General features: G+C 37.5%; 1 protein-coding gene across 4 annotated transcripts; it reads right to left on the reverse strand.

Annotated features, from left to right (window-relative positions):
• Window positions 1–4424: 4424 nt before the first annotated feature.
• On the reverse strand, window positions 4425–20225 carry OCIAD1 (OCIA domain containing 1). 4 transcript variants are annotated; one of them, XM_039551281.1, is made up of 8 exons: window positions 20139–20225; window positions 18678–18762; window positions 15144–15197; window positions 14613–14660; window positions 11581–11710; window positions 9213–9421; window positions 7712–7861; window positions 4425–4847 (listed from the first exon to the last, which is right to left on the reverse strand). In XM_039551281.1, the coding sequence occupies exons 1-8, from the start codon at window positions 20181–20183 to the stop codon at window positions 4810–4812; spliced, it is 759 nt and encodes a 252-aa protein (XP_039407215.1). In that variant the 5' UTR covers window positions 20184–20225; the 3' UTR covers window positions 4425–4809. The 4 variants fall into 4 exon arrangements, with proteins under 4 accessions (XP_039407215.1, XP_039407216.1, XP_039407217.1 ...); XM_039551282.1 differs by having other exon boundaries at window positions 18678–18769; window positions 20139–20196; XM_039551283.1 differs by having other exon boundaries at window positions 18678–18766; window positions 20139–20157.
• Between the last annotated feature and the right edge of the window lie 25 nt (window positions 20226–20250).

The raw sequence follows: 20250 nt of genomic DNA on the forward strand, positions 1-20250 counted from the left end.
GCGCTGCTCTGAGCCGTGCCAGGCACGGAGCCTGCCCGTGTCTCGTGCAGCACAGCTGCCAGCTGTGGCCGGCGGCCGCCGCCGGTCAGAGCAGCTCCAGCAGCCCGGCTTCTCCGGTTCCGCGCCGCTCCGCTGCTCCCGGCACAGCGGGAGCTGGCGCGGCCCGCAGGGCTCCCGCTCGCCCGCGGCTCCCGGCCACAGGGCAGCCTCGGAGCGGGCTGGCAGCTGCGCATTCTCTGCCGTGTGGAGGGGCAGTGAACTTCCTAAAGTCTTCAGGGGACCCTAAAAAACACACTTCGCTCCTCAACGCAAACACACAGCCATGTGCACTGACTCCATGACACTGTACCAGCAGAAATGTTTTCTACTTACCATAGCTAAAAATTATTTTGACATTGTTAATAATCCATCATTGATGTTTAGGTATCAGCTACCGCAACCAAATTCACCCTTACTTGTATCCGTTGCACTGTTTTAAAATGTTAGATATCCTAAAATAGTTAAGATTAACAATTGTATTTAAAGTACAGAATTAGGCCAAGGAAAAGTATTTATTTTGGCATTATATTTATATAGAAACTAATTTTAGCTTCATAATTTAAAAAAAAAAAAATAATGCATGAAATGTGCTTCCTCTATGGGTTAGTGGGAGTAGAAAAGAATGTGTATCATTCTGTGTAAGGAATGAATTGAAAATTTCAGGGTTTAGAAGCTGTCCATGCAAGATCTCATATCCTGAAAATGGAGTCCTACATGAGCAACTGGAAAAACAGCAACACAAAGGTTATACACTACGAATTTTTTGTTCTGAATAATTTACTTCAAGTTTTGGCACAGGAAATCTAACTCTCTATTTCTCCTTTTGTCTTAAAATTTTTCTCCTTTCAAGGATAAGTGAAAATTGTATCTCATTGAATATCCATTGCATCAGATGATCGTGCAGTGTCTTTATCATACATCCTTTGTTTACTGCAGCATCACATTGTGAAAGTACCTCATACCAGTCTCTTGCTTTTTAGTTTTGCAAAGGTATGCTTCTGGTAGACAGAACACATGACCTTAGGTTGAAACTATGTATTACTATTCTGCCATGCATCTTAAAATCTCAGGAAATTTTGTATTGCTCCATCAAAAAATTAGCAGCAACTCAATAAAAATAAGTAAACAAGCAGGAAGTATTAAAACACTGATATATAAGTAGCATAGTACCTGGTATTTGTTAGTATTAAAGAGAAAAAACAGAAACAGATACTTTAAATCATGACTGCTACTGACTGATTCTTTTATACTTTTTTCATTTATCTGAAGTAAATACATACTAATTATCTTCCCAAGGATTATCATCTACTCTCTGGCAGCTCTCTCAGTGCTGTTAGATACAAGAACCTGTTTATTTTTCAGCATATCTTATAACCCAAACAGCTACGCATTTCTGGTTTTGCTATATTGCTTGACTTAAGTTAAATGAAAATACTAGTTGCTCATTTCCCTCATTATTTGGAAAGAAAGAATAATATGCTTGATGGTCTTGTGAGCTGGAAATCTGTACCCTGGCCAAGGTTCCGGTTTCAGGTTCTAATGCAGGTATTCAAAGATGCCTCAAAACTTTTGTACGGTGCTGGTGGTTCATGTTCAGTTCTGACATCACCCAAAAAAATACTTGAAAGTATAAACTCGAGGTATATGTGTGTCCAAGCCTGCCCTGGCTTTGCTGAATTAGCACAAACCCAGGGCAAGGGTCTGAAATGGTAACGGGATGCAAATTGTCCCATTTGTTACTTTGAGATTAAAACCCAAGGATTTGTGGATTTCTACAAACATAGGCAACTAAATTGCAAAAAGTAAAACAATATTTTTGGACCTCCTCTTTCATGTAAGAGATTACAGAGAACTTGTTCTGGTTGTGAGTCAGGAAGCTGCAAGTAAAGCCTTCTTATGGCAGGTCTGGTGTGTTTACGTGAGCCAAGGAACTGAGCTGGACCTGCCTCCTGCAGATGGGCACGGTCCTCACTCAGGGCCACAAACAAGAGTCCCCCATGAGAGAACAAACAGGTCTTTTAGCTTCCAGCAAACAGTAGACAAGTGAGGATTTCTTCTTGAATCGCAAGGAGGCAAGAAAGTTGTGGGTTCAGTCTGGAATATTAATGATTTCCCCAGGTTTCTGCAAATATGCTTAGCTTTCATTAATCAAATCAAATCACTTTTCATTTACACTTTTCTATTCCACATAGCTGTGTTCCAAACAACTTTAGTAGAGAAAAAACCCTGGAAAGGTCAGATTAGTACCTACTTGGGGCTCTAAACATGCCTACTAATTTGGGGAAATACAGAAACATTCAGGACCAGGATTTTTGGTAGCTTTACCAGCTATAAAAGAGCTGACGCAGATTTTTGCAACCCTCGTCTCTCTGTTCATGCACATTAGTAACAACTAACTTGGGGATAATGCTACCAGCTCCTTAAACTGGCCTGCTTATTTTTAAGAAATTGTGAAAACAATTATTTTATAAGGTTTTTTTAGAAATGTTCATAATGAAGCATTCAGACTCTTGGTGCTTGACTTATGGTATAAGAGGGGTTTTTTAATGTTATTTTTAATTTGAGGAAGAGGAGAAAATTTACTTAGCTTTACAATAAACATTGGGTTAATTCTCAGTTATTGACAAATATACAGGTATGATGGCCCATAGGAAAACTTTAAGTATTTTTTAACACCACTGTTCTGTACATCTAGTCACATTGCTTCCAGCAACCGTAACCCTGCTGTCAGCTCCAGGACACTTGGATTCAGTTAAAAATTCCTAAAAGTCATGGAAGTGCAATATGAGCAAGCTACTCATGGGTGACTGGGGAGCTGCTATGAAACCATGAGACTGTAAAGGCCCACTCTGAAACAAGGGGGTACTAATGGAAGATATGCAGGAAAAGAGAAGGAAGAAGATTGAATTCCCATGGCTGTTTAGTGAATCAGGGGCTCAACATACACATTATCACAGCAAACTAAATGTGACCCAACTCTGACAAAACATCAGTTCCCAGTACCCTACTAAATTAACAGCAATGTTTGTGAACTCTCCTGCATTTAATATGTATCAAGGATGTGAAATCCAAAGAATTTAAAATTGATTGATAGCAAACCAAACTTGTTCAAGTACAAAAAAAGTATGTCCTCTGAGGCACAGTAACTAGATGCAACAGAATGAATGCGTTATATTCAATCTAAAAATGCTATCTATACACAGTGTTACCTCAAGCAGAACATTAATTGACATGCCTTTTATTTTCTCCTCTAACAAAAGAAGAAAAATTATAATACAATTTATTTAAAACACTGTGCTTGTCCACCCAAAAATATTAATGTGAGGCAAGACACTTTACAGGAAGGCACCATCATAGGAATATGCTCTATTATTATCCTCTCAATCTTCTGCCTCCTGTTACTTGCATAACTTACAACTAAGAAACTCTGTGAATATTTTCATGATAAAGCTAATCAGCTTTGGAATAGCACACTGAAAACCACAGCAATGCAATTCTGGCAGACTGTATTTTCAGAGTTCACTCATCAGAGCCATAAGAAGCATTCTCTACAAGGTAAATTTCTGATACAACTTCAAGATTATCCAATTAGCACATTTTGTTTTTAGAAGATCAGCTTTTCTGAAAGCAATCTTCCTGTTCTGATTATTTTAAGTAGCATTTGGCTCCTTAGGCATCCTCCTCTTTCCCCCCTTGGTAGGCATGTTGTTTTTCAGCTCCAACAAGGATGTCAGGAATGCTTTTGTGCTATCAACTTCATCATGGTTTTTGCCCCCATATCGCCCAAACTTCCAAATAAACACAATGCTGTGAGATGAAACTGCACACGCGAGAACATGAAAATCCCTAAGTGAAGGCAACATTTTGATTGAGACAGAGCAGGTGATGCAAACACCAGGAAATACTCTTCAGTTTTGCCAATGTAGCTCTTTTCTTACCGGCAATAATAATAAAACGTTCCATTGATTGGGATCTCTTCTCCATAAATGATGGTTTTGTCATGACTTGCAAAATTTGAGAAATACAGTGAAATATACAGAGCCTAACATTAACAGTCAATATATCATTCAAGGTTTTACCAAAGTTTGTCAGGTTTAGCCTTCTGCACTTAAATGTAGCTATTTTCAATACCTGCAATTTAATTCAATTATTTCCTTCAGAAATGACTGTCTTTAGAAACTTGTGGGCAAGTCAGAGTATCAGTCTAAAAATACAGCTGGCACTATGAAACAGTTTTGAAAAAGTTATGGTTACTTCTGTGTCTGGCTCAGCTCCTCAGCCCTTTTCCCCTCAATAGTTTAGTAGTATTCCTGACATTACAAACCAAGTATGACAACAATTTTAAGTTCCCAGAATATCACTTTCAGACAAAACAAAGTCAGAGGTGAGTTCTACAGGTAACTTTTAATGCAAGTCTTGAAATTTGAGAAGATTCTTCCCTTCTCAACACATGGGATTGCATTTATTTACATGTATTTTTACCTTATGTTATACGTTCATATTACCAGTTACCCTTTTCATTCTTAAACAACAGCACAAATGGTTTATAGTCATAACACCTCACAATAGCCTTGTATTCCATTTATGCAAAATTTTAAAAAATTAAGCATAAATACATCTTTTAATCTTCTGGCAAGTCAGGATTTTCTCCTCATTTATTAATAGCTGTGTCTGGCAGAGCATACCAAAGGTGCTGATACTCATGACTAATCTAGATGAAGTTCAAGTTAGCTGGCAGGAGGTAATTTTCTTCAGTTCTTCATTTGGCTCTTACTCGTCCCAGGTATCTCCATATTTATTTACTTTAACTAAAGAAAACAAAAGAAAAAACAAAAATAGTCACGTGATAGTTTAACTGCAAAAGTTTATCATATAAGCACCAAAAAGTATAATGAAGTGCACTGTCATCTGAAGTGGTGCATTGGGGGAGTGTCAGTCACAGAACAACAGACATCTAATTAAAGCTACTTTTGAATAAATGGGGAGAAGAGTTTGTTAATCATTTCACCTTAATGAATTAATAGTCAGTCAGGAGGCCTACTGTGCTAATTCCTGCTCTACAGAATTTGTAATTACTTTGAAACAAATGTAACATGTAGATGAAACAAAGACAATTGGAGGAAACAGGCAAGGAATGTTACAATAAATAATGAGGCTACATAATCTGGTTATGTGCACAGTTGGATGGATTCAGGATAGTTAAAAACATTCAAAGACAAACAAACAGAAATCGGTAATCCCTACTAGGAAACTGCTCAGCCATTATTATTTGGCAGCTTCTTTTAGCATAGGAGTGAGTCAGAGAGGAAAAAAACCTGGGTACTGGTCTAATGGCCTCGTACAGAAGTGTGTCACTGTAAGTGAACAACAACCAGAAAGTGAAAACAGGCTCTCTTGAAAGTGAGCTGCAAAGTCCTCTGTAATTGACTGCCATCACTGAAACTGTTAAGGATGGTCTACTTGATCCAGTAGAAATGCTGACACTAGTCAGGCACCCCTTTATAAATCCACTTGCAAGTTTATTACTAAGCTCACTGTTTCTTAATAACTATGCAACAGAACAAGTGGAATAGAGCAAAATGCCTGGTCCTTGTCTCAGTGAGCTATCAGCAAACTGAGCATAATGCCCTGACAAATCTCTTTGGAGCGACTGATATTGCAGTGAGACACAATGAGAAGCTCTTTCAAAGTATGATTTGATTTCCATTTCTATTAACCATGGCAGCTGAACAGGCTGCACTCTTTCCCTGGGAAATGGGCCAGTCTAGATCACTATGCAGATGCACATATTTGTGCCGTGGCAAGGAAGGGAGAAGGCACCAGCAAATGGAAGTTAGGGATTGCTTAAAGCTGGTTTAAACATAGTTTGGTTTCCCTTCTGTCCTTGCAAGGGAGGGCAGAAATTACCGTCTCCTATTTGGGAGTCTGGGACCCAGAGGTAAGAGGATGAACCAAGGGGTAGTGACTGAGAAAGTATGAACAGGCACACAGCAAGTAACATGTCCAGTATGACACAAGAAGCTAAATCGGATCTTAGCCCACAACATCAGTGTAATCCCTGAACTGCAGATTTAAATGTACTTGCACGTGTAAACCATTCCTTAACTTCTGTATTCCCTCCTTACTCCTTTTCCCTAAAAATGCAAAGAAATACTTTAAAAAGTCAAGAGATACTTTAAAAAGTCTGTTTACAAATCTCATGCACTGCTCAGTTTTATTCTCAAAGCCCAGGTACAGCCTTCAAGCAGAACACAGAAATATAATAGAAGAATGCAATATTTGATCAACATTTTATAGAGATCTTTTATATACCTCAAGTAACTAAAAATAAAGTAACAAATGCACATTCTCATTTCACAGCCGCAACATTTGCCATGGAATATGGCAAGGTTTTCAGAATGCTGCTTAGCATTTCTGTGTATGGTTTTCAAGTGACATTTCCAGGCTGTTTGTGGAGAAGTATCTTGAAAAAGAAGCATTCTCTAAAGCCATGAAGTGTCAGCCGACAGAATTTAAAAGCAATCTGAAACCACAGCTTCAATAATTTTTTCATGTGTCCTTTGGCACAATCACATGATAAACGAAAGCCTTTTATCCTTGAAGTAACAGATAAAAATCATTACACGAAAATTGTTTATAAATTTTCTTTCAAGACTGCAGATCTGTCCAAAGATAGATGATCTGCAGAAAGTAATTCACAAGCATCAAAGAGACTGACACTCTTAAGCAACACTGTTCCAAAGCTTGATATTACCACTTCAGAACTTTTTGCTTTAATACACTCTTCTATACTTACTACCACCTGTTATGCCTAATAGGAGACAACAGCTATTCCTAAAAGTCTTGTTGCAACATGGCTGACAAGACTGAGCAGTGCACACAAACCCAAACAATTCAAGGTGACTGTTCCATCACTGTGTTAAATGGTAAAACATTCCTCTTGCTACAATCGTTTTTACAGATGCCACATTAAATTTAAAAAGTTCTAGAACAAGCAATTATGAATTGCTTCTGTGTCTCCTTTTCAAAAAATTGATTGAGTCAGAAAAGTTGTCTGAATGGTGTCTTATTCTTCAGGACATTGCATTCTTATTTTGCTCTGTAAAGTTTTCTTTTTCACTGTGAAAACAAATCTCAATATTGCTGCCAAATACCGTTTCCTTCCTCTGGGTTTTAATGTAGAAAATGAACCTCTACAAACAATGCCTCTATAGAAATCCACTAATTCCACATGAAACAATTCATACAAGTAAATACCCTCCCCTTCAAACCATCAACCATGTGCTCTATTTTGAGAGAACAATGCTATCTAAACCACACACCCCCTTCCCATAGCTAAAACTCTTTGGTATAGCTCTGAGACTTCTTTGTTGAAAGAGGTTTCTCAATATACTCAATGAAGCAAAACTTACAAGCTTTTCAGTCTGGCACCAAGCAATATGGCTAGAGAAAAGGAATTATTATTTTCTATTGGATGATCTAAATTTTTGAAAAAATAATTAATCTGAAATAGGAAACTACAGACAGTATGTATCACATATGAGATACCTACAGATACTCTAAATATAAATTGCTTTAAAGGTATGCAGAATTAAGCTTTGTGTTGCGATCATTTTTAACATTATGGCAAATATTTGAATTTAGCAAGTACTTCTGTAAATCAGAATATTACCTTCCTTAGCTGGTTTTTCCTGTGGAAGCTTGCTTGGAGTTTCTGCCTTTGGTGGTACCATTACATCGTATGTTCCTCTGTGTTTATTCCTTAATTCCTCATATGTGATGCCTTTTTTTTTACGACTTTCTTCTGGAACTGGAGCAGGTTCTGAAAACAAAACAAACAGAAAAATACTAAAGATGGCATAACGCACCAAAATTTGGCTTCAACATGTTATAGAATAACAGTTAATTACTGCTTAATCCCAAATGAAAAGGAGCATGACAGCTGAAATTCTAAATACAACAGTGAGTGTATATGGTCTTCAAGTAGTCCATTCCTTGTATCCTTTCCATTTTGTCAAACTGTTTTGAAACACTGGCAGCTAATTAATTTTCTTCATTTTACCATAAGAAAATCTAACTACCATGTGGGAGTTGATGGCTAAAATAGTTCTGGTCCCTTTATCTAAAATTTATGATAATTATACATTTGAGATATATATGATTTCTGAAGAGAAATCTAGATGAAGCTCAAGGGTTTGCATTAGGGCTTTAAATTTTGTTTACAAAGAATTAGGACAATATCTATCACATGTTGCCTGCTGAACATTTGATCCTTTTATCTATATTTATAATGCAGAATCTTGGATATATAATTTTACCAACTACTGATATTTATGATGAAATGCAGTAACAATTTTCTTGACACATTTACATCTGATACTTTCACATAATTATAACCAAGTTTCATGAAAGGGCTTTTTTAGTGAAATAAAACATTTTTCATAAAACTAATTCGAAGTACAAAACTTTGCATTTGACAGTAACTTCCTCCTTTGTGTACCAGAGACACCTGAATTCAGAATCCTGTGTTTCCCCTGCAATAGCTGAGGACAGTTCATACTGGAAGGAGGGGAACAGCAGCATGGCACCTGAAAACCATTTTAGTTCTCTATGAGAAAATCAGGCTGTTGGCAGATAGAACACAGTATACATTCAGTTCCCCAGAGACATAAATGTTTGTCACATTATGAAAAAACTTTAAAAAAAGTTTAATGTCCCAGAGTTACAGCAGTATGCAGCTACACCCCCATGGATGGTGGAACTGCAATCATCTTGAAATGGCCACAGGAAATTTGTAGGCTGTGGTTTATTCAGTAGAGTGAAGGCATGGCATATTCTCCCTTCTTTCAATCAAAGAGAACTTTCAGTCAGGCTGGGGTTTTTTGCAGCTTTAGTTCCACAACAGATAACATCTTGTAAGGTAATTCAGAATCTTTACTTACAATTAGAGCTAGAAAACCCTGAATTTAGTATACAGTTAGAACACAAAATAAAATTTATATTCATCTTCTGTGTAAAAACAATTCTAGTAATTCTTCAAGCTCTTTCACTCAAAACCACTATATTGTGCCATGTGTGTTTGCATAGGGTGAAAATACATAGTTTAGTAAGAGCAGTATCTAAAAGAAAGGCAAGAGTCTTTGCAGTACAAACTGCTAAATACTAAGACTCACCTTGAACAGTGTAATCAGTAATTCCTGTAGGTGAAGATTCGTTCAGGGAAGCACTGAATGGAATAGGTTCATAACTTGAGAGACCTCTATCTGTTGAGCTGTAATCATCTGAATAGCTAGAAGAAAGTGGGAATCCAGCTCTTGAAGAAGATGACTCAGTAAATGACTGAGAAGGTATGTCTGAAAATTCAGATTTCCGACTGGAACGACTGGAAAAGAATACAACTAAATATTAAATACAGAAGTACTAAAGTTAAAAATGGAACTGTAAGAGTTAACAATACTTGCAATTCAAGAAAATGTTCTTTCATTTTAAGAAGAGAAGTTTAGTTTCCAACTGAATCATCATCTTAAAAAAATTTTGGGATGTTTTGGGTATTTTCTGTACATTGCAAAGATTTCTGTAGTCTCTTCCCCAACATTCTTCCCTTCCTCAAAGAATATTAGCTCATACCTCCAGAGCAGGAGACAAAACCTATTGCACTTTACAAGACTAAAGTTACAATCCTTTTTCCCAAGGAATCTTCAGAAAAAAACACCCCACATCAGACACAAATAGTACAGGGTGTGCCCATGTAACTAGTGGTAGTATGAACTATAGTTAATTTTAAAAGCCTCTTAGGAAGAATTTGATATTTAAAACCCTTCATCATTAGAAGGTGCTGTAATTGATCAGTACTGAACACCAGAAGGAGAACAAACAGCTATCTTGGGGGAATTAAATTATGAAAATTAATCAGGTTGCTGAATTCTGCAAAAATATTAACGAATTTTCTCTTGAGAGGGAAAGGTAGTATCATATAAAGAATATTCTGGAAAATGGTGCCAGATATTTTAAAGTATTCTTTATATTCTTAGAATGGCCTTGCAAGCCACTACACAACATGTCCTTCTATCAGGAATGCCACCACTTGGTGCCACTAGAACATCTCCAGAGTATTTATTAATATTTTACTTTTAATTTCTGCTTAGCTGTACTTTAAGTTTCCTATGAAAAACATTTGCAATTAGTCTTTAATTGTCATAATAAACATACAGAGCAAAGCTATTTTATTGCCAAATTATGTTTTTAAAATATATGCAAACACAGCTTTAAGAACTACCTAATCTCTTAGCTCTCTACGAATTTTTAACTGCAAATCAAATTACCAAAATATATTAATTAGTAGACATACGATGCCCAGGAAAGTGTAATGATTTCTGCTGCTGGTTTAAAAGGGTAGCCTGTATGGGTAATAATGCAATTGAAATTAATTTAAATTATTCATTCAACCAAGAAAAAGGAATTTATCACTTAGGAAATAAAACTTTACAGATACAAATGGGCCATTAATGGTTGAAGGAATTTATTGGTGTGGCAGATGATGGTACTTAAACAAGTTCTCATGTAAACACAGTTAATGAGCATGATAATTTCGTATTAGAAACTGGAGGGGGGTGAAGTGGCAAGTCCAACTCCAATTCAGCTGATTCTATACAGTAAGTGCATGAAGTGGTAATTCCTAAAATTATGTTTGATGTCATAAAACCATAAACATTTCAGAATAAAGGTAAATCTTGCAGACAAAATATAAACTGTCATAAATCTGAATTTATAATGTAACTAAGAATTCAAGCAAATCTTTATAAACATTTAACAAATCTCAGCACATACATAGGAAGACTACTACTCACTATCCAAACACTATTCTCCCAGTTTTGAATCAAGGGTTTAAGTGACATATTCTGAAAGCAGCTTGCAATTAAAAACCAGTTGAAGTAGAAAACATTCTGGAAGAAAACAGGAAATAGTTTTAAGAACCTGATGAGTTTCTCATATGTACAGCATAATGCTGTTACAGATGTAAGGGATTTAAACAAACAGCAGTAGGTTTGACCACCATACTTCTTCCTGCACTGATATTGTTTACTGAGCTCTTTCCTTTGATAAACACTGAAATCATTTCCACCCTTTTCCTACTTCAATCAAACTAAACCATGGGAAAAACTTCCAGAATGTTACACTATTTTATTTCAGTTAATTTAGTTTACTTCTAAACTAAGGAGGCAACTTGTACTGTCACGCTTCTGTAAGCAAATTTCATGGGAAACACTCTTAATTTTACAAGGAATACAGTTTGCTAAGTAAAATGTTTCTCTTTCTACTCTTTAATCAGTTGTATGTAAAGAGCTCAAAATACATATTTTATAGCTTGTCAACTGATATGAATACAGATTCCTGAAAGGGGTAGATTTGAGGTAATGGGGAATGAGGAAAGGTGCAGCTCTGAAGGTGTTTGAAAGCTGCAAAAGTTGTATTGATCTGTTAGTGTTTAAAATACCCTATTCAAGAATACATTATAAATTTAAAAGATAATTAAATTCTTACTTAGGTGAACTATGTCTCTGAGCTTGTCGTAGAACATCTCCTATCGGGGAATCCTTCAGTTTCTTAAATTTCTCGCTACAGATTGGCAAGTAGGATATCTTTCCAGCCAGGTATCCACACATTCCAGCAACTTTTTAAAAAGAAAAAGAGATGGGTTTTATATGCTGCACTATAACATTCAACATAGTTTTAAAATAATAATTTCAAATAAATCATGTAGTATCTTGAATAAAAGAAAGAAAACCAGTTTAGATCTAAACCAAAAACATGCAGTAATCATCTCTGCTTCTTCTGCAGACAAAGGGTACTAAAACCAAATGCAACAGCTGAACAGAGACATAAAGTAATGATTTAGACATGGTGTGAACATCAGATGATTTCAGCTAGTACTTGATGAATTAAAGGTGACCAAAAAAAAGAAAAATAATTGCATCGTTTTTTCTCAAGATGCAGAAATCACAATTAACTACCAAAGATGAAAAACCAGTCAGAAATAAATACAGGCAGTAAATTCTGCTAATTTAATCCATCAGAACAGTCGGATCCTGAAAAGGCTTTCACTAGTATGAAGAGGGGTCTAAATAAACTTAGCATTAGACTCAGTATCTTCTGAAAAGCATTCTGTGATTTGGCTGCCAGAGGGCAAACAACTAAATTAGCTGAACCCTTGCACTCACTAGGCAAACACTTTCAATTTAGTGCATGAGCTCTTTCCATCTGCTGCACAGGACATAAGAATAAATTATCAAGATAGTTCTTTCTGGGTTTAAGACTTATGATTTCCATCAACTGGCTCCTTCAAGTTTTATGAGTGGCTCAGTGGAGTATGACGGATTCTGTGGAATTAACAGTTTTGTTGTCGACTTTGTAGGAGAAAATGATTAGACCCTTCTTTCATGTGCAGTGAATATTTCCTAAATAGAAAGACTAAGAGTCTTGATTATCAAGTCAGGAAGGAGTTAATTACCAGTAACGTTAATCATCTGCTGTTCTCAGCTGTAGATTACATTGTCTGGGAATCAATATAAAAGGGGATTTTACCCTAGCCTGCTGTACTGGTACTGAAATTGTGATTCCTGTTCTAATGTCTTATTTTCAAAAGAAGAGTAAAAGTCCTTTTCGAAGGGAATAAAGAAGAACAGCCACAACTATGAGTGAAGTTTACAAATGAAGAATATAATGGTTTAGGTGTTTAGCAGGTTAAAAAACCCCAAGCATCTCAAATACAGTAAGTATGTGCAAAGAGAAAAATTACAAGCCCTTAAATCAGCCTAAGAAGAATTAAAACTACGTATTGAGCAAAATAAAGCTTAACAGGAAAAGAGATTAAGAGAAAAAGAGAAAGTCTTTTTGCTTGAGGCCTTCTAGTCAAGAAAAGGGGAAGTATCCCTCTGGAAGATGTTTCACTCAAAGTAATTATTGGCTAAAGTATTTGGTTTATTTTATTACAGAACTAACAGCCAGACGATCCACATTTTCTTAGTTAGCACAGTAAATTACATATTATTGTTCTTTGCTTCTATATTCACTGTGACAAGATCTTAGAGAAGCTGATTAGATATGGCCAGGTCCCACTGCAAACTAACATGAAGACATACAGGCATATGAATCTTCTCCTTCTTTGTCAGAGAGAGGACCAATAGCTCTCTGATGTGTTGAAGGGGATGCTGTCAATGTAGTGAATCAGCCATGACTAACTAGAAGTTTCAGTAAATAGGTCTGAGTACCGAGAAAACTACTGAGAAAAGTATAGTAATTCCTACAGGCAGAACATCCTGGCCAGCCCAGCTGCACCTTATTTTTTCCCCTGATTTCAATAAATTAGCTCTATTAAATAAGAAGAATGTGGCCCTTATGTGTAGGAGTGATTGGGGAAATAGCAGTTCTATTATTTATTAGAAATGTTTGTTATACCATTGTTTGGTGTTCAAAGAAAGTAACCAGAATTTAGCATAAACAACTGGGGGCCCTAGTCTCTCACATTCATTTATCTGCTCAAACAACACTTCCTTGACCACAAATCACAGGGTTTACCCTCTTCCCACTGAAGTAAACTGGCTGTATCTGCACAGATTGGCAAGATGGCAACTTCCTGTTTTACTGTCCTGTATTACATTGAAAAGGTTAATTTATTAAGTTAATAATTTATTTTTGATTATATTTAATCCAAAAATCATTCACATGAAATTGCTGTTTTCCTACAATTGTACGTACATAATGCCCAGGGAAAGAAAAGGTAATTAAAATAGCCTGAATGGGACACATGAGATACATGAATAAAGACCTTCAAATTAGGAAGGGCGGGGTGGGCGTATTCTGGCAATGTAATTTAAAGTGAAGTTGTACAGTATTTATTTACAATGTTTTTATCTTAAATGATTATGTTACATTTATCAAGCAATTTTATACAAACCTTATAAAAAAAAGTTGTCCAAAATCCACAGTACAAATTCAGACGGTGAATAAATCACTGAATCATAAAATCGCTTGTGTTGCAAAGGGACCTTAAAGATCATCTAGTTCCAACCCTGCTGCCATGAGCAGGGATGCCCTTCACTAAGCCTGGTTGCTCAGGTCCTCATCCAACCTGGCCATGAACACTTCCAGGAACGAGGCATCCACAACTACTCTTGGCAACCTGTCCAATGCCTCACCACCCTCAGTAAAGGATTTCTTTCTAACATCTAATCTAAATCTCCCCTCTTTTAGTTTAAAACAATTGTTCACACTGGGCATTAGGAAAAGGTTCTTCACTGAGAGGGTTGTCAGGCACTGGAACAGGCTGCCCAGGGAGGCAGTCACAGCAAGCCTGTTAGGGTTTGAGGAGCATCTAGAAAACACTCTTAGTCACACGGGGTAGTTTTAGGTAGTTCTGTCAGGAGCAGGAAGTTCAGACTCTGGTCTTTATGAGTCCCTGCCAACTTGAGTCACAGTGAATTAGCCAGCCAGTCTCAGGGGAATTACATCTGCGTAAGAGACTCCAGAACACAGAGCATGAATACAAGCTGAATTTATATGTAGCTTTTACTTACATGCAACTTTAATAAAAGAGCCAAATCTTGAGGTATCTCTTAGAACACCTGAAAATGAGGATGAAATCAGATATTAAGATAAGATATATGATATTACGTAAGATATATGTAATCAGATATTAAGAATTAAGCTGAAAAACCTCAGCTGTAGTTATGTTTGTAGGTAGCAGGTTACTCTTTTACACTTCACGTTAAATAAAAAAATCCTAACATCTGAATTCCCCAAAACATTAAAGAATCTAGGAATTATCTCTTTAATCATATTTAATCACAGAGTTATTACACACTGAGAACATATTGGTTCATAATCAGTGAGATATTGCACTTGTCACACAACATAAAACACACATGAACTTGATTTTAAGTTCAGCTCCCTCTTTATGTTGAGGAACTGCAAATCATGTAGCTGCAGAGTCTGAACTTTAGTTACAAGTAGATTGGACATTATATTATCATCATAACTTTCCTAACAGCAGAAAGATATTTCATCTGAGCAAATCCAAATGAAATGGACGTATTTTTACACTTTACCTTTTCTAATTAAGAAACTAGTACCAAGCATGCTCACTGCAGCCAAAGGAAAAGCTGTGAAGAAGAAAAAAGCTGCTTAAAATACAATTTTCAATATTTTTAATCACATTTAACAAAATATGCAAAAATGAGAGTTGCTATGCCTTCCTAAGCTCATTTGTATAAGAATATAAGGAGATATATATATATATATATATAAAATTAACAACCGGTATATAAATTATCAAACATTCTTGATTCCAGTTTTTAAGACCTACTACAAATTATGTGGTACTAATTAATGAGTCATCTGACCTGCATTATACTTCATGCTTCCTAAAATACAAAAGCTGGTGTCAGATGGAATAAAGCTCTCCAGACAAGACTCCAGGTCTAGCTACAACTGCTACAGCATCAAGGTGCAGAACTTTAAGCTAGAGAGGCACACACAGTTCTTCACGACAGAAGGAAGTTATAAAGAAGCCAGTGCCTCTAAAAATTTTTGATAACCAAAACTCTTGATGTTTTAACATAAGAACTTTGGAAAAAGTTTACATCTTATAGAGCTATAAATCAGATTGATTAGAATTGGGTAATGCTTTATTCACCAGCAAATTAAAAAACAGGGCAACTTTTTCTGTAGCTTACAGATCAAATTATACAACCTGGGGTTAGGGTCAGGAATGCATAGAAAACAACTTTATGGAAGACCATCAATGCCTACCACAATCAGCCTAACAGTTCACGTCAATTTTTATTATATTGAAAGGCTTTGGGTGGCAAGAAGCATTTGAAGATGGCAAAAAAAAAAAAAAGGTATACTTCTTTCAAGCAATGATAACTATTATATTGGGAAGATTAACTGTACAACTATTCGTAAGGACCAGATACAGGGACAATGAAAAAACAAACATGACAGAAGACTAAAATTATTTACATTAAAGATTTAGATATGCCACAATGAAATTTAATTTAATGCAAATCTGAAAATATAGATGTTGCAAAAAGGCTCAGTGACATCTAGGAGAGAAATTTTTGCAACAGCACTAGATGCTTATAGTGTTTTGATGCACACAGTTTGCTAATTAAGTTCATATTTGAAGACAAATCACATTTTTGGAGAGCAAAGTATTAAAGAATACTTTGCAAATTAACAGTTTGTTCCCTCACAAATCCTGACAGGTCTAAACTAGTAAGGAGTCCAACCAGCATCTCAGGGTAAATGTGACTGGATGTCACTTTTAAAAAGAAGTATTGGCTCCTTTGTTCAAAGCAAGATTACAGCAAAACTTCAGAATAGAGACTAAAACCTTCCAACCTATTAGATATTAAAAATCTGATGCTTTTAGAGATTCCAGACCTATATTTTCCAAAATTTGCAGTTCTAGATTTTCTGAGATATAGAATGACAGCACAGATTTGAAACTGAATTGTAAAAGAAAAAAAACCCCAAAACCAAAAACAAACAAGGGGAGGGTGGATGTGTTGAGAAAAATACATTCAAAAAGAACTTATTACAGTTAGACATCAGTCTAACTCTTAGAAGTTTGAAATTATTTATAGACCCAACACAAATATTCCAGATATCAAAGACAGGTTATACGAGTATGTGAGCATGTAAGTGACCTGAAGTAGTAACTAAAAATTAAAATAATAATAGATAAATGAAAACTGGATTCATACATAAAAATTAATATGAATTATTCACCTGTAAGGAAAAAACCCCAACAAAACAAACTTAATGAATCAGAAAATATCAGCAGAAAAGTACTTTTTCTGCTTCAGGAACAAAATAAATCTAGGGAAAATAATGGAAGGCTGGTATATCAACAGCACATAAGGATGGTAATATAAGTACCCTAGTCAAAATTGTTTTATAGGAAAAAAGTTATGTCAGTATGATTTGATTTTGTTAGCAAGATTAGAAGTGCGAAAGATAAAGTTGTAGATTGTAGGTAGTGTGAATTTTTAAGGGTGTTAGAACTTATATGATAACATGATTACAAACTAGTAACTCCAGTAAAGCATGTATTAAACTGAATTGTGAAATGACTAGCAGCAGAAGCTGTCAAGAGAAACTGTCAAAACACAGAGGGTCTGTAAGAATGAGTAAAATTTGCTACAGCTTGGAATTTGAATAAACGAACTGAAAATACACACATTTATAGTAATTTCAGTGAATAACAAAAGCTTACACAATACAAGGTGAGGAGTTCAGGGCAGTCACATAAGTAGCCTCTTGCAAAGGGGAGTTCAAGCAATATGTGTTTAATACAGTGAATACAACAGTTTAGTATGTGTATGCAGAACAGGGAAGCAAAGACAGGAGACCTAGAAAACAGTGATGGACTTTAGCCTCTCCCAGAGAGATAACAGCACAGTACACAACCTCTGGAAAAAAAAAAATCTGTTACTGTTGTAGCTCCCTAAAGAGAAATGACTCCAGAAACTAATTTAGGGCTTCCAAATACTACCTACGTGTTGTTTCTTCAGTGACTGTATAAAGATGCACAGGGCAATGAGCTACATTGCCCAGCAGCAGAACAGCTCAGGAACAACAATACTCTCCCCTCTTTGTCTTTCAGAAGAGACATTATCAATAAACCATAACCAATCATCATTGTACCACTAAGGGACCTGCCTCTTTTCACTTATAAAATTATACAGAAAATGGTTACGTTTTAGCAAATATGTAGAAGATTTCCAAGTATTTGTGTCAAAGTGGATGAGGAGAATGCCAAACCAATGGAGAAAGACAACACAGAACTTTGAATCATTAATTCAAAATCACAATGCCTTAGAAGCTGTCCCTGAAAGTACTGGCTTCCATGAGAAATCAGAGCCCCGGTGTGCTAAAATTAGCAAATCAGCTGCTAAATTCTTCATCTGTCCTGGTTTTTGCCAAGCCGCCAGCATCAGGAGTAACCTACTAGTGTGTGATAAAACAGCAGGTAACAATCACATCAGAAGGCTTGTTCAAACCTCGTGGCCAGCTGTACAAAATCAAGTATGCCTTGAGCCTTTGGATTACAGAAACTATGCCCAGACATCTGGCTATGCACAGACACAGCAATTTTCCCCAAAAGTTGAACTGAGTGACTACTTATATATTGTTCTCTTCACAAGTCTCAATAAAAATGAAAAGCAATGGTTGTAAGTTAAACTATTTTATTCTTGCATGCTAAAGATAACAATAAAATTTTTTTAAAAAGCAGAAATAATAAACAAAAAAACTCCCCAGTAATATAAATGAGACCCATTAACTAGATCTATTTTCAGACTTTTAATAAGCACATTAACTTAAAATATGAAGAGATCTTGTTATAAAGCATGAAACTTAGAAATTATGTTGCGCCTTTTATGAAACTCCTGCCCTGCAAGCTCTTAGGAAATACTACATGGATCAGCATTTTCTGGGACGCAGTTCTAGTGCATGTGAAGCTTGTTAATGCAGCATTGTGCTATATTGACCCAGGCCCTCCATAATGCCTCAGATAACAGCAAAAGCTAAAGGTGGAAGGAAAGTAACCAAGTTTACCAGCAAAGTGAACTTACCTCTATACCGGAAACTCTCTTCAGCACATTCTTTGAGGAGTCTTCTTTCCTCCTCTGTTGGAACATAAGGCTTAGGTACTTCCCTCTTCCATCAGGGAAATAAATTAGAGAAGAATGGACAAAAGAACAGTTTGGGGACATTTTTCAATCAAAAAACTTAATGTCTAGCTTTCACACCTTGTAGTTTCCATTCTTTCACCCAGCTATACTTAAGAAACCAGTGCCTTTTGTCCATGCATGTCACATGAAAAATCATCTAAAAAATCGAATGCTTCTAAAAATCACAAGAGAGCAGAAAATACTTTGTGCATAGTCAGATCCCAACTCAGCTCAGTCCTTTTACTTCAGAAAAGCCTGCTTTGGTCCCTCCAACCAGCCTTCCAAATAGCTGAAATCTGACAGGTCATTAAGTGCCTTTTTAAGGTATTTCTCAGGGTTTCAAAGACACAGGGTGTGTTGTTGGTTCACAGGGATGTAATTCAACGAGAGCTGATCAGCTGTTTCGCCAGCGAGTGAGAGGCTTGTGTGGAGGTGCCTGACCCTGTCCTGCCGTGAGAGCCGTGCCGCCGGGCACGCTGCCAGACGCACAGCAGTGAGAAGGCCATCGGCACCACGAGAATAGAGAATCACAGAATCAATTGGTTGGAAAAGACCTCTGAGATCATCTAGGACTGAACACCACTTTGTCAACTAGACAGTGGCACTAAGTGCCACGTCCAGTCTTTCCTTAAACAATGCCATGGACGGTGACTCCAGAACCTCCCTGAGCAGTCCATTCCAATATCTAATGACCCTTCCTGTGAAGAAATTCCTTCTAATGTCCAATCTAAACCTCCCCTGGCACAGCTTAATACTATGCTCTCTTGTCCTATCGCTGGTTGCCTGGGAGAAGAGGCCGATCCCCACCGGGCTACAGCCTCCTTTCAGGCAGTTGAAGAGGGTGATAAGGGCTCCCCGAGCCTCCTTTTCTCCAGGCTAAACACCCCCAGCTCCCACAGCCCCTCTTCATAAGACTTGTACTCCAGACCCTTCACCACCTCTGTTGCCCTTCTCTGGACATGTTCCAGCACTTCAGTGTCCTTCCTGAATTGAGGAGCCCAATTCTGAACGCAGTACTTGAGGTGTGGCCTCACCGGTTCCGAGTACAGGGGGCTGGTGACTTCCCTGGTCCTGCAGGCCACACCATTCCTGATACAGGCCAGGATGCCATCGGTACCTGAGCACATTGTTGGCTCACGGTCAGACATGAACACCTCCTTACCTCCTGCCAGGACCCCCCCCTCCCCGGCCCCCGGGAGGCCTCAAGGGCACCGTCCCCGCGGAGAGCTCAGGGCAGGGGCAGCCCAGCGGCCGACAGGGATCCCCTTTCCCTGGCCCGAGCCCGCCGCCTCGCCCCTCGCAGAGCCGCCCCCAGCCCCGCCAGGTTTCCCCGCGGCAGCGCCGCCGAGCCAGCGCAGTTACCTCGGCCGCGTCGCCGCCGGGACCGGGTCCCTGCCCGGCCTCCATGGCCGCCGTGACCCGGAACTGCGCGCGGCGCCGCGGGCGCAGTGCGCGTGCGCACAGCCGTGACTCC

This window comes from Corvus cornix, chromosome 4 (genome assembly GCF_000738735.6).
Source record: "Corvus cornix cornix isolate S_Up_H32 chromosome 4, ASM73873v5, whole genome shotgun sequence".
NCBI lineage: Eukaryota > Metazoa > Chordata > Aves > Passeriformes > Corvidae > Corvus > Corvus cornix.

Bases quoted from the DNA above. Each gene is read 5' to 3' on its own strand.
- OCIAD1 (XM_039551281.1), bottom strand. From the start codon at position 20,183: ATGGAGGCCGGGCAGGGACCCGGTCCCGGCGGCGACGCGGCCGAG. The intron at 15,198-18,677 runs GTAAGTTCACTT...TCTTCTTCACAG, and splicing joins AGAGAGTTTCCGGTATAGAG to CTTTTCCTTTGGCTGCAGTG. The intron at 11,711-14,612 runs GTAAGTAAAAGC...CTTTTTAAAAAG, and splicing joins CTCTTTTATTAAAGTTGCAT to TTGCTGGAATGTGTGGATAC.